General features: G+C 36.9%; 1 protein-coding gene across 8 annotated transcripts in view; it reads right to left on the reverse strand.

Annotated features, from left to right (window-relative positions):
- caskb (calcium/calmodulin-dependent serine protein kinase b) overlaps positions 1-15,205 on the reverse strand; it is a 56,745-nt gene that overhangs the window by 13,549 nt on the left and 27,991 nt on the right. For 5 of the 8 annotated variants that reach the window (XM_046836288.1, XM_046836140.1, XM_046836208.1 and 2 more), the window contains 10 exons: positions 15,045-15,128; positions 14,387-14,486; positions 12,887-12,904; positions 12,268-12,389; positions 9,102-9,260; positions 5,714-5,902; positions 1,190-1,268; positions 946-1,031; positions 727-795; positions 459-527 (listed from right to left, as the gene is read on the reverse strand). In XM_046836288.1, coding sequence (XP_046692244.1) covers positions 459-527; positions 727-795; positions 946-1,031; positions 1,190-1,268; positions 5,714-5,902; positions 9,102-9,260; positions 12,268-12,389; positions 12,887-12,904; positions 14,387-14,486; positions 15,045-15,128 — 975 coding nt within the window. The remainder of the gene's footprint in view (positions 1-458; positions 528-726; positions 796-945; positions 1,032-1,189; positions 1,269-5,713; positions 5,903-9,101; positions 9,261-12,267; positions 12,390-12,886; positions 12,905-14,386; positions 14,487-15,044; positions 15,129-15,205) is intronic. The other 3 variants (XM_046836532.1, XM_046836446.1, XM_046836158.1) reach the window with 1 other exon arrangement.

Below are 15,205 nucleotides of genomic sequence, written 5' to 3' on the forward strand. Positions count from 1 at the left end.
TCTGTATAATTTTGTACACAGTACTGTAAATCTGGAAAAGGAAATAAATCACATGTATATTTATTTTGTCTAAAGCTATCCCTACAATGGATTTTAATGCCCTTGGGAGGCCCATTCAACCCCCAGAACATCTGCAGAAAGACCTGAAAACTACAATTGGCAGACACTCCCTTCTTATCTTATCTGCCAATAAGAGAAACTGCCTAAATAACCAAAAGCACTCAATAAAAAGGTTCTAAATATCTAATTTAAAGATTTTAGTTTAAGATTTGGATTTTTTTTATTTACTTTGTTACAAATTTTGTGCATGTCAATACAGAATTTATTTTTTATCCATTTTAAATGAATCCTAAAACAAAAAGTGAGCAAAAATATGAAGGGGTCTGAATACTGAATCCACACCAACTGTATACACCATAAAAATCAAATCGAAACAAAAGTCCAAAGGAATCACTTGCCAAAATGGAGCTGGTGACACTGGCATGACCGTTGGCAGGAGAATGTCTGGTCAGGTCAGGTGAGTCCTTCTGTAGGAGGTTACATTTTTTATTAGAATAGACAGGAGGATAGATTTACATTTAACTATAATTTTTTACTGTATTTTGCTTGAAGAACTAGGAGGATGTGACTACAATTTACCTCAAGTTGTATGTTTTTTGTATGAAAATGTTACCCAATTATTATTATTATTATTATTATTAGTAGTAGTAGTACAGAGACACTTACATCACAAGATATGGACTGGCTGCGATAACTTGGTACAATCTTAAATGTGATACTCCCACGCATCTCCCTCTGCATATTAGGGAAAAAAAAGTTTCAGGTCCTTTACACTTGTTGTAATAAACAAGAGTAACATGTGAGTCATCTTCATATTAATTCTTACCCAAAGAAAAAAAATGCATTAAAAAAATGTCTACCCAAAGCAATCCATTTTACACATACCAGCATTTTCTGAAGCTGCTCCACTGTCTGATTGGCTACACTGATGCCATTAATCTCACGAATTTCATCACCCACATGCAGTGTTCCTGTAATTTACACATATGCATTGATCATAAATCTGCCACTGTTTCCAAGTGTGTGTGTGTAAACCGAAACATTAATTATCATAAAACCCGAAAGTGTGGTTATTAACAAGCAACAAGCCCTCAAATAGTAATAGCTGTTATGTGGAACACAGCAATACCTTGCCTGTGGATCATTCCTCCATGCATAATACGGGCTACAATGCAATGATTCAGATCGTTCATCTTTAGAGTGATGCCCTGTAAAAAAAAAAAAGAGAGAGGAAAGAAACTAGAATCTAGCAGCACTTAGCAAAAGTCTGTCACACAATCAATCATTATAGTTAATGCTGAAGTAAAAAGCAACAATTAGGAGACAAATAAAGTCCCACAACTTTATAGGTTTGTTGTGTGATAACAAGCTTAAAACTCAGTGGCTTGCCAATTATAACAATGTTTAATTTATTGACACACATGTTGTGCATTGCAATTGCTGATCATTAGATTAGATAAGTAACAAAGTAACTAAAGATAAGTTCGATTCTCATCACTTAATGCTATCTTGCTAACTGCAATACTGCATGACAGTAAAGTTGAATATAATCTGATTTTAAATGTAACTATAAAGGCCTCATCATATTTCATATAGAAATGATACCTTGCTTAGATTTTGCTCATCAAAAGCCACAAACCTGTTGGCTGGGTGAAGCTATGCGACAAAGTTTGTGATTAATTCATATGCAACCGCCAGACAAAATTAAACCACAGAAAGTATACGAGGTGGTTTCATTTCTGCTTAACCCTCTAAAATCTTGTCCACTCATCAAGTCGCATTTACCTCATACGCGCACAAATGAAATTCTGTCGATTTTACAGACAAAAAAGAAATAGCGGAGATTGTGCGTGCTTATAGCCTGAGACACCTATATATGTTTTCCATAAATGTTCGATGTTTGATATGTTCTTGTTTAAATAGTATTTGTCACATACACATTCATACAGAGTACGACACATAGTGAAATGCTTTTTACAACTGTCCAACGTGTAAATTGAAACAGTATAAAGTTAATTTTTTAAAATTAAAATATTAATTATAAAAAGTATACAAGTAAAATTAAAGTATAGTGGGTCCCCCGGAACTTCTGATAATCTGCGAATTCTAAACGCACCCCCGCAGTGCAACCCTCCCCATTTATCTGGGCTTGGGACGGGCACTAAGGATTGTGCAACCCTAATCGAACCCGGGCCACAGCGGTGAGAGCGCCACATTCTAACCACTAGACCACCAGGGAACTCAATTTGATACCATATTGTGTTTCAAAAATGATGAAATTTGTTACTGAAAACAGTTTCCCCGCAAATTTTAGATAATCCTCAACTTGCTGTTAGTTAGGTTCCAAATGAGAACCGGTAAGTTTTAAACCACGAATTATCAGGGTTGACTATATAACGTATAGCTAAGTAATGCAATAAAATAAGGATTTAGTATATCTTCTCAAAGAGCAATACTATAGAAATGAAATAGACAAATTTTAGAATATATGTGTGTGTGTGTGTAATATATATATATATATATATATATATATATATATATATATATATATATATATATATATATATATATATATATATATATATACACACACACACACACACACACACACACACACACACACACACACACACATATATGCATACACACACAGACACAGACACACACACGTATAGTTCTTTCACAAACTTTTACCACAAAGTTAGAGGCACACAATTGTATACAATGTCTTTGAATGTGATAATTATTACAGTAATCCCCCAAAGCTCGCACCCCCGGTTTATTGCGGAATTGTATTTGCCACATAACTTTGTGTTATTGTGTTTATGTTAAAATAATGAAATGTATTAATAAAAAATATAATTATTAATTATAAAATGAAGTAAAATGTTAACAGTACAGTACTATATACATAAAATTGCATTATGGGTATGGCGTCCGTTTATCGTGGGGGGATTACTGTATTATTATTATTATTTTTTTTTTTGAGTGGCTGTTAAACACTTTTGGGATGGACTAGAACACTGGCAGCATCCTAAGCCTCCTCACCCTACATCAGTACCTGATTTTAATGACTTCCTTATGGCTGAATGACCTCAAATCACTCCAAAATTTGGTAAAACATGTTCCCAGAAGAGTGACGGTTGATGTAAGAACAAATAGGTACTAAATGTGTAATCACGCTCTTTAAAAAGGATATACAAAGCTTATTGTCAGGTGTCAGAGTGAGACTATGGTTTTCTTGGCACTTTTAAGTCAGTTTACACTATGTCACAAAGAGGGTTTTCATGAAAATGACCGTGAATTCAATACCAATGTGTTCTTCAGTGGCCTTCTCTGTCACCAGATCAGAATCCAATAAAACACCTTTGGGATGTGGCAGAACAGGAGATTTGCAGCTTGAGTTGAGTTAATGCTTTAAGCAATCATGTCAGCATGAACCAGAGCCTTACAGAAATGCCTTGTGGAATCCATGCCATGAAGGATTAAGGCCATTTTAAATCAAAGCGATGCCATACCCAGTATAAATATAGCAAAAAAAAATCTGCTCAGTGAGTATAAGTGAGAACAGAAACTAACCTGACTTCACAACATTAAATCCAACTTTTCTTCTTTCGGCTGCTCCCATTAGGGGTTGTCACAGTGGATCATCCGTCTTTATACTACCCTGTCCTCCACATCTTCCTCTTTCAAACCAACTACCTGCATGTCTTCCCTCACCACATCCATAAACCTCCTCCTTAGCCTTCCTCTTTTCCTCCTTTCTGGCGGCTCCATTCTCAGCATTCTCCTACAGATATACCCCATGTCCCTCCTCTGCACATGTCCAAACCCTCTCAATCGAGCCTCTCTTACTTTGACTGCAAAATGTCCTACATATGCAGTCCCACTAATAAACATATGTCTAATCCTGTCCATCCTCATCACTCCCAACAAAAACCTCAACAGCTTTAGCTCTGCTACCTCCAGCTTTTAGTCAACGCCCCTGTCTCTAAACTATACATCATCACAGGTCTCACCACAGTCCCATAAACTTTCCCTTTTACTCTTGCAGATACCCTTCTATAACAAATAACTCCTAACACTTTTCTCCACCCACTCCACCCTGCCTGCACACTTTTCTTCACTTCTCTAACACACTCTCCATTACTTTGCACTGTTGACCCCAGGTACCTGAACTCCTCCACCTTCTCCACCTCTTCTCCCTGCAACCGCACCCTTCCACTGCCCTCCCTCTCATTCACACACATGTACTGTCTTACTCCTACTGACTTTTATCCCCTTCTCTTTAGCATGTACTTTCACCTCTCCAGGCACTTTTAACCTGCTCCCTACTCTTACAACAAATCACAATATCATGTGCAAACATCATTGTCCACGGAGACTCCTGTCTGACCTCCTCCGTCAACCTGTCCATCACCACTGCAAACAGGAAAGGGCTCAGGGCCGATCCTTGATGCAGTCCAACCTCCACCTTGAAACAGTCTTGTCGTTTCTACAGCACACTTTACTGCTGTCACATTGTCCTCATACATGTCCTGCACCACCCTCACTTCTCTGACACACCAGACTTCCTCATACAATACCACAAATCCTCTCTCTGGACCCTGTCGTACACTTTCTCTAAATTCACACGCAATGCAACTGCTTCTGTCCTTCTCTATACTTCTCCATCAACATTCTCAAAGCAAATTTTGCGTTCTCGGCATGAAACCATACTGTTGCTCACAGATGATCACCTCTTCCCTCAGCCTGTCTTCCACTACTCTTTCCCATAACTTCATGGTGTGACTGATCAACTTTATTCCCCTGTAGTTACTGCAGATCTGCACATCTCCATTATTAAAAATCGGTACCAGCACACTCCTTCTCTACTCCTCAGGCATCCTCTCACCTTCTAAAATTTAGTTGAACAACCTGGAAACTCCACTACTATCTCTCCTAAACATCTCCAAGCTTCTACTGGTATGTCATCTGGTTCAACCAACTTTCCACTCTTCATCCTCTTAATCGCTGCTCTCACTTCCTCCTTTCGCTCTCATTTTCCTCATTCATCAGCTGCTCAAAATACTCCCTCCGACTTCTCAACACACTCTCCTCACTAGTCAACAACATTAAATCTAACTACAAACCACTAACATATGTGATGTTTCATACATCAATAAATCTATGCATCAATTGTAACTGTTGGCTAAGGAAAACACACTCTAAATCATGCTTAAACAAAAATAATGCACTACAGCCATTACAATTGGGCATTAAGCAACATCAATCCCTAAACCTTAACAACTCCAGGAAACAAACATTTCATGTAACAGCAGGGTTCAGAGACTGTTATTTCTTGCATAAAGTGTAGCAGATTTACAAATCACGACAGTAACTCAAAACAGGCAAGAAAACTATGATCTGGTATGTGGGTAACTAATGCTAATTGCTTAATATTGCTTAATAATATTCTTCAGGTAATGTTCAAGTATTATAACTTTTTTTTATTCCATGATGCAAAATGTGGTGGTTTCAACAGTCCCATACAGGTGTATCATTTTGGTTTTATATTTTGTAAAGCGTAAACCCAGATCAGGGCTATCTGATCTGTTCTAAAGGCCATTTCATTCAAATTGTGTGTATTGTGCATGTCTGTGTGGGTAAATACCATAGGTTCATCGGTGTTCTTCTGGAATTGCACCAGCCGAACGCGGGTGACATTCTCAAGATCCATGTCTCCATTGACACTCTCAGGCGAATCTCCATTCAGGTATGGTGAAGTTGGAGGGGGGGTGACCCTCAGTGCCTCATCACTGTACACTTCATGAGCCACAACATCATGTGTTTGCAACAATGCCTGTCACAAAGAAATAATAATTCCTAACAGCAGTGGCATACAAGATCTATGTATTTTTGTGTACCTTCTCTAACAGGAATATTATACATCAAGCAGTTTAAAGTCTCATTGACAAAGACAAGTAATGCTTGCCTTACAGTCATGTATGTTTAAATGAAGTGACCCTTTATTTTATCTCCAGAACGTTGGATTTTATATACAACAAAAAAGCAGAAACTCATGAGACACTCCTGAGTGGATCTGAAATGCTGGAACATGTGACTGACAGGTGTATCTTGCTGTGCAGGTGCACCATGTTTGATTAATTGTGCAAGCAATTAATTACTCAATGTCTACATTGAGGCTAAGCCTCTGGGTTTGTTTTTACCTGTGAGGACTACATTTGTTGTTAAAAAGAATAAACCAGCATGAAGCTCAGACAGGCGACTATGAGAGACGATACAACCACTGTGACAATTAGAAAAGAAAGCACAAGCAAAGCCAATACCACATTTTGGAATATCTTAAAAAACATACATGTAATAAGCTGGCTAAGAAAAACAGCTGCAGATGATGTCAGAAACACTGTGAGAGCTCTTGATCAAACAAAAAACAACAGTGATCACCAAACCTACACAGCATATATGAGCATGCACTTTACTTCCTGAAATAGAGACCAAGGCAACATTACTAATCCGGATAAATTTGGAAATGGTGTTTCTGCACTTTCATTTTCAATAATTTCCATTCACACTGAAATGTCTGAATGTGTTTATGTCCCTCTACTGCGCATTGGCAAAACTTAAAATGTTTTGACCTGCGTTGTTTCCACCTACTTTCGTTTCGTTTACTTTCCTAGCTCTTTGAAACTTCACGGCAATTGTGAGGACAGACATGGTCACATGACTAAAAATGCGTAATGGTTCGTAATCTCAGTGTGGCGAAGGCCAAAAGGGAGCGCAAAATATGTGTTTTTAAATAAACATGTGGACATGGCCTCAAGAGCCCCAAGATCTATCTTCCTGGTCCTTAAGTTGAATCCTGCTCATCAACTTCATGGATCTTGACTGTTCATACGGAACCATCTTTAGCAGCAACAACTGGTCTCCAATTAAAAAGAACTCTATCCAGAGTTAGGGCTTTAGGATGAATTAAACAGGTCCATAAAGAAGAAAGAGATAGGATCACTGATACCTCAGAAGCCTGTTTAATTCAACAAAGGCCATTAAAGGCTTTTGTTTTTTTCTTGCATTCACAGTAAATAAATATGCTCAATGGTAGTTAATATGGGTACTATATACTAAACTGAAGTTAGACATTTTTGTTATTTTTTGGAGTTATTTTCTCTCTGCATGTGTGCACACTTATATTTGCACAAGTGCAGGTTACTTCGGAGCCTGGTGGCATACATATATGTTCTTCTAGTGACTATGTCAGAGATCAAACTGGCAATCTGGCTGAAAAGCCAGAAGTGGAGCTTTAACACCGGAAACTAAGAAAGAGAAGGAAATCTGCTTGCTGTAGCTTAAACCAGAGGCAAGACAACCAGGCAACTCATTTCCTTAAGTTGCACCTTAACACCATCTCAGACTTGTTCCTCAGTTCAGAGATTCTCAAGTTATAGAGATTTAACCTAAGAATATTGCCTTTGTTTTGTTGAATTGTAAAAGAATGGGAACATCTTTAGACATATGTTCAGTGTTATTACCTGAGCACTGCATCATAAAACTGATGATCTTTAGATATAGAACACACTGTGACAAACATTGTTTCATAAGTACAAATGAAGCAACAAATACAAAACAAAAAGTTATGTTTTTCCATGTGAAACCTACATGGAAAAAGGAAAAGGAGTCAGACCAAAAAAGAAAAAAAAAAAAAAAAAAAAAAACCAAAACTACTCTTCCTGAACCTTATCTACAAATTCCAATTTCAATTCAATGCTGCAACAGTTCCAAAAGATGCATCTATTACTGTATATACAAATTACCCTTCAGTTAAATCTAAATTTTATTGGAAAAAATACAGGCCCGCACTAATGACATCAAGATGAATATCTAATTAAACTAATTTCCTAGTATACTATTTATTACAGTCTACATTTTAAATTTACAATGAAATTAAACCTCATGCAATTAGTCACTAATCTCTCCTTGCTGTAAACAAACAAACAAAAACAAGAAAAAAAACACCAACATCAAATGTTTCAGCTCAAACCAGCCAGCTTGAAATGAAGTCGTTTGCTGGATATAGTGCATGCCAAAGTGCCCACACTGTTCCCTGTTCAACACCAAACGCACCTACAAAGGGGCAAGTGTGCATCAGAACTGAAACATGGATTAATGGAGGAAGGTGACCTCAGATCTCAAGCCGAACAAGCATGGGATGTGCTGGACACACGTCGAATCCATTGAGGCCCCAACATGCAAAAACAAATCTGATGCTAATGCCTTAGTGCTGAGTGCCACAGCATATGTTCAGAGGTCTTACAGATTTTTTCACTCAAGGGAACACAAGGAAAAGTTACAAAATATTTGGCAGGTGAATAAAGGTTATGGCTGATTGCTGTGCAAACATGTAATGATTCTATAAGCTCAATCCAACCCAATGTTGAGACACTTTCACTTAAAGTAAAGGATATGTCACTTTTTGTTCCACATTACTTTAAAAACTACCTTGTCATATCGTTCCTTCTCCTACATCGTGCCTTATCCCATTCTGTGCCTGAATGCTCTGTGTTGCCATGGTAACACCATTACCCTAAGGTGGGTTAGCAGATTGCTGCAGAACTACTGAGCTCCTCATAAAAGCTTTATAAATGGCTCAGTGAATAGCCACATGAATAAATATTATCCAATGGATTATGTGGCCTGCCCATCGCATGTTTCTTTGTTTATTAAGCTATAACATCATGTTAGCATCAGGGCTATAAACATGATGGACATGGGGTCAGCGTCAAATCCATTACATTTAAATTACTATATAAGGAATTTCATCTTTACATGAGAAAACACTTTAAACACATTGAGGTAAATCATTATGAAAGATCCCTTGTAAACATGTTTAATATATAATAGTCAAGGGAACTTGACACAAGAGTCATTAGGTGGGCGCTTCACATATCAGAAAAAAACCCTGAATAAACCCTGAGCGACACCTAGTGTAGACACCCATCGCACGTAATTTGCTTCTATAGTACACTTTTGTCTCTGTAACTCACCATAAAATGAGGCTGTGTGAGAATTCGCCTCAACTCTTTAGCCTCCATGTTTTCTGGGTAACAGGAGATTGTCTCCAACACCTCTTTGGCTCTCTGAACAGCATCGCTGGGTGGATTTCTGATCTGCGGTGAAGACCTTGTGTTGATCTTGTCATAAAGCTGCAACAGACATGAAATCATCTCAGAACAAAATACTATTAATTTATGTTGACTTATTATACACATTTGTAGTTCCAATTAAAATATTAAGTTCAAAAACTTACAGATTTCAAACAAAACAAATTTTCCTTTTTTATATAAATTTTTATTTTAATTTTCATTATTTGCTATTTTGACCTGTGTGTGTAAGTGTAATGTGTGTACGTATGTGTGTGTGTGTCTCTGTGTGTGTGTGTGTAATATATATATATATATATATATATATATTACTGTAAAGAGCACAAACATTGGATGAAATATACCTATCCTATCACTGTGTTCATTAAGTTACATTTAACTGCAAAACATTTTTTATTCACAAACATTACTGGCTAATGATGTTTGCGCTTTAGCACAAAGCATTTAGCAGCTATCAACTACTGGTGCCGATTAATCCAGTATATCAGTCAACCTCTATGTGAGAAACATTTTTTTTTTTTTTTTACAATCATGGAAAGTACAAATCAGTTGCACTTCATACATCCATCTAGTCTGGATGTAGCAGGAGATGATGTCATCAGGTAGTGCCCAACCTTCAAGTGGGGGGTCTCTTTCATATACTAGCAAGCAGAAACCACACACATTGTGCAGGAAATCCCTGCCACTGGAATCAGCCAGGTCAACCAATCTTTTTTTTTTTCAGCAGTCATTTGACAAGATGTTATAATGTGCTCTGTTTCTAAACCAACTGCTTCTTAACAGCACCCTTCCATGGTACAGTCAATTCAACAAAAGATTTTCTTCCATTCAGTCTACCACATCTGAACTCATTGTAGTGAAAAGTATAACTTCTGCGAACAGAAGATTCTTTCCTAAAGTGGAAATTTCATCTCACATCCTCTGTCCAACTTACATATGCTAGGTCTGGATGAACTTTGATCTAAAGTCTTTGCCCTTGACAAGGAAGACCATGTGGAAAGCTTTGCTTTGTTTATATCTTTCTCAAGGATATATAGAAGCATTCTATAGGATAGATCACGATGCTATCTGCACCAAAATTGTACAATGGCAGCATTTACATCATTCTTGGCAGCAGGCCATGCTGGTAAAGCCATTGGAGTTGGCCAAGTCAGCCTAGTGGTTAACAGACCAAACTTCTGATCAGAAGGTTGTAAGTTTAAATCCCAGCCCTGTGAAGCTGTCACTGTAAAGGCCAAAATCCCTCAACTAATTTTATGTTATTTTTGCTGGATCACCACAATGGTGTCAAAACGGTGAGCTTTGAGCCGAATCTTCATCTCAGTAAAAAGGGTGAAGTCCGCAGGAGTCAAATATGAAGAGTAGGGTGGGTGCCGAAGTGAGAGCATGTTGTAATGCATGTTCTGCATGTGATGAGAGTTTGGTGACAGGGTGCGCATGTGATTTAAAATAGCAGACCTGGTAACACACATGGTAAGAATAGCACCACTGTGCGTGCAGCCTTCTGTTGCCATGTTACAAAACTTGTCTCGAAGCTTTTTGATACCAGTACCAAATGTACCAGTACATTTTGTTTACCTTATGGTGTATAACCTATAAATTTGAGGGGTATTGAGGCCTTCTGTTGGTCTACATGTTAAGCAGAGTTCTTGGTTTGATCTAAGAGCATACTTATAAACAGATCACTAAAGGTCACCTTTATGAACTCCTCCACCCCCTACTCTTAGCTCATTACTTTCCAGATCTGGCCTTGCCTAACAGCAATTTGGTGAAGTATTACATGTTTTGAATTAACTGGTCACACCCCTTCATGTTTTTGAATCTCCTTGTTCTAATGATGTGTTCATGTTACTGATTTGTTACCACGCCTTACCTATTTTAACTCTCTGGTTCATGGTCTTAAGCTTCTTCCTCTGCCATTGAAATTCAAACACTTTTCCATTTTCTTCTTCTGACTGACTTAATTTTTGGTGACTGTGGCAAGGAACAACTCCCTGAGATCGTATAAGAAAGAAACCTTCAGCTAAACCAGATTTAAATCTATACTCATCTGGGTGACCATTCAATCATTGCTGAGGTGTACTGTTCGCTTAAATAAAGCTCCAATACAATCGGTTCTTTTTCTAAATTAATGTGATTGATAGGGTGTCCATTTTCTATTCTGCCTGGTTATACAACTTTAAAAATGTTATCATTATGTCTCAGACCTCGTCAACTCTTTCATGCTGTTCATTTTAGACCACTGGATTTGTTTCCTAGTAGGCTGGGGTGGGTTTTGGGGGATAGCATTGATTTGGACCAGCATGAGCAAAATTCAGGTACAGAGTGATCCAGTATTGTGGTGTGCATCCTGGCCGGAGGCTCTGTCTATTTTCTATTTCTATCTGGACCTTGTCAGGTATATCTTTTACCATTGTTCTCCCAAATTAAGGTTTTTTTTTGTTGTTGGTTGTTTTTGCCATAAATATAAAGATTATTTTGAATACTTGAATGCAAATCGTTTGCATTTAATGACAATTCAATGAAATTTGGAACCCATGAAAATCACCAAATAACACATTTTCTTTCTACAGGTGCCAAGCCTTTTAACTCAGCCGCCTTCATTTGCTGCTGGTTTACAGTAATTTATACTTTAATTTCCGACTTCAATAAGTGAAAAGCTCATGGGGCTGAAGTTTGAGGACTCAAAAAATACATTTCTTCACCCTAGGAACCTCCCGGGTTGCGTTTTACTGCTTTTTTTCTGTATTTTTTTTATTTTAGATATATTTACTGTGAAGTTTTATGCCACTGGTTTTGCAGTATTTGACTGAATCTAAGCAGAATGTGCCGCCATCAGTTCAGAATGCATCCTGCTACTCCTATCTGCTGGCAAATAATAAATATATACACCAGTGAGTGAGTTGCATTGGCAGCCATACTGTAGATGCATTTGCCACAACACTGCCTGCACGTTTGACAGATAATTGATGCACAAGAGAGTGCACACAATAATAAGATTGCAAGGAGTAAAGTTATATGTAATGTGTATAATGTTCAATGTTCTTACATCCAACAATGTGTGTAAATGTTGGTCCTGGAAAACGCTGTGTAGGAAATCCAAATCTTTCTCACTACAATCAGTCAGGGCATGGATCTCTTCAAGACTATCCAGAACCTGAGAAACTGCTCCTATAAATTGAAATGCACACAAACAGAGAAATATGAATGCACATACACATTTAAAAAACACAAACAACAAAATAGACAACAAATGGCAACATCTAGCTTAAACACACACCAAAAATAAATCACACACATAACTGTGGAAATAAAACACAGGCAATAGGCATAAGCCACAAAAATAGCCATTTGTTTTTTTGTTTTGTTTTTTCAAGGAGCCCACATGCAGGTTCGTGATACAGTATGTACAACAGAGTATTCAAACTTGGAAGACTATATTAAAATAAAAGTGTTTTTTAAACTACTGTCAAAGTAAGAACTGGAAGAACACAATCTTAATGACCTTGCAGAGTCAATGATAAATCACACATGCATTTAAATGTATAGTCTCAGCCTGAAGATGCTTGGATGGAATAATAGCAGGGGGTAAGCACTGAGGTGAAAAACTGACAGGACAATACAAATAAGAGCAGGGGCAGTGATGTCTGAATCCATGGGATACCTACTTTCTGCAGCAAGCAATCCTACAGGGAGGCAGCATTAGAACAAATGAGTTAGGAAATAAGAGAAGAGAGAGAATAACAGACCAGAAACAAACAAACAAACAACAGTTTAAAAAAATGGAAAATAAAAAAAGTGACCAAAGAGAAAACATCAAAAAAAAAAAAAAAAAAAATGTAAATGAAAAAAAAAAAAAAAAAAAAACAGCAATGCAAAAAGCCTCGAAAATTGTATAATTGAGAGCCATATGAAGCTGCATAACTTATTATTAATTAAACATACGATATATAAAAAAATATCTCAACAGAAAGAAAAATAAATGTGTTTAAATTACAAATTCAAAATCTTTTTTTATTTAACAAAAACAATTGAAGAACAATATATTAGTGGAGTTACAAAAAAAAACAACAAAAAAAAGATTTTGATGAACATTTCAATTTACTTTTTTTCTTTTAGACAGTTTAAACCCATATATTTATACAATTCATTTTATCAACATTAACGTATACATCCAGATTAGCTCAGCTTTTCGTAACACTCTGTCCAAATAAAATGTGAATTGCAAAAATGCAAAAAATGTAAAAAGATTTTATTCAGGTTTAACCAGGAAACATCACAAATAGTCTTCCAGTGCAGTTACAAACAATCGACCCAGGTTTGAACCTTATTACCAAATGGCAGTTTAGTATCAGCTTAGGAATAGTCCAGGAACTAGTAGAACATAGAATAGTCCATAGAACAGCAAACTCTAACAGCTACCTGTGTATCTCGTTCTCTCAGCAGCATCTAAAAATTGACTTCTCAGACAGGGAAGTGGAAACTATTTCACAATATGTTGCACGCTTCTTTCTCAATATATGGCTTTTGTCAGTGGTTACTATAAAAAATCCATAAGAGAATGAGTTGTTACTGCTTCCTAAAGCTTAAGGAGTAAATAATGAAAAGATGATATCTATCTATCTATCTATCTATCTATCTATCTATCTATCTATCTATCTATCTATCTATCTATCTATCTATCTATCAAAATTAACACACACACACACACAGACACACACACACACACAGACACACACAGACACACACACAGACACACACACACACACACACACACAGACACACACACACACAGACACACACACACACAGACACACACACACACACAGACACACACACACAGACACACACACACACACACACACACAGGGAAAGTACTCTTGATTCTGTGACTGGTGTCTTTTAAGGAGTTAATATTAGGATACTTTCCTAAAGGTAAAGGACTAATTTGGGTGTGTGGGAGTCAGAATTCTTGCTGGTTGGTATGGGATCGAATACTTAATTACACTCGATCAAATACTAATATATATACAGTATATATATTTATACACATATATACACCACGTGTATATACACATGGATTTTTATGACCTTCCCATAGCACTATATACTAAATGTCATATGTGACTGATTAAACTGCAATTATACACTTGAAATAAGTGTCCTACCTGAGGAGGTGGGATCCTCTGTAAAATCATGAAGTTCCTCTGGGGGGTCACCATAGAAAGAGTTGAATTTATGGCTGGATACAGCAGCCAGCACTGCTCCCTAACAACAAAACAAAAAAATGTTTCAGTCCTTGATTTAAAAAACACAATTAATGCAACATGATGCATTTGACAAATTACACAATGGCATAAAATACTGCATCAATGACACTTCAATTAAAAATCACTGAAGCTGAGGGGGACCCTAGGGTCTGACATTTCCCCTAAAAAAAAAAAAAGACAAACAATGTCACATCAAACCACATTTATTCACCTTTATACAGACAAAAAAGTCAAAACGGAAAAGCATGTTTACCAAGTTTTAGGATTGGACTGACTGTACTTGTTTTGCTGCATATCAATTGCCTTCTATGATAGCAAACAAGAGCTGCTGTCTCTTTGAAGCTGAACTTTATATTCATTAACCTAAATCGGCAGCATTCTGTTTGCATGCTTGGATACTCTAAAATGTCATTTTTATGATTCCTTATTTTTATCATTTATCTTTTAGGACTTAATATATGATTACATAAATGAACATAAAGTGATATGTAACATGAGCTGTACATAAATGGTAAACAGATATCCTATGCAAGATAATAATCACAAACTATTGAACCTTTAGCTTTCTCCTGGCATTGAACTTCCTCAGTTGTTCCACAGTCTCAGGCAGGTGGATCTTGTAGGCATAGCGATCCCTCTCCTATAGAAACAATAAGAAATAAATAATTTGTTCAAAATCTATACAAAGCAGGAAAAAAAACCCACACTCAACAATGA

Source organism: Silurus meridionalis, chromosome 1 (assembly GCF_014805685.1).
Source record: "Silurus meridionalis isolate SWU-2019-XX chromosome 1, ASM1480568v1, whole genome shotgun sequence".
Lineage (NCBI taxonomy): Eukaryota > Metazoa > Chordata > Actinopteri > Siluriformes > Siluridae > Silurus > Silurus meridionalis.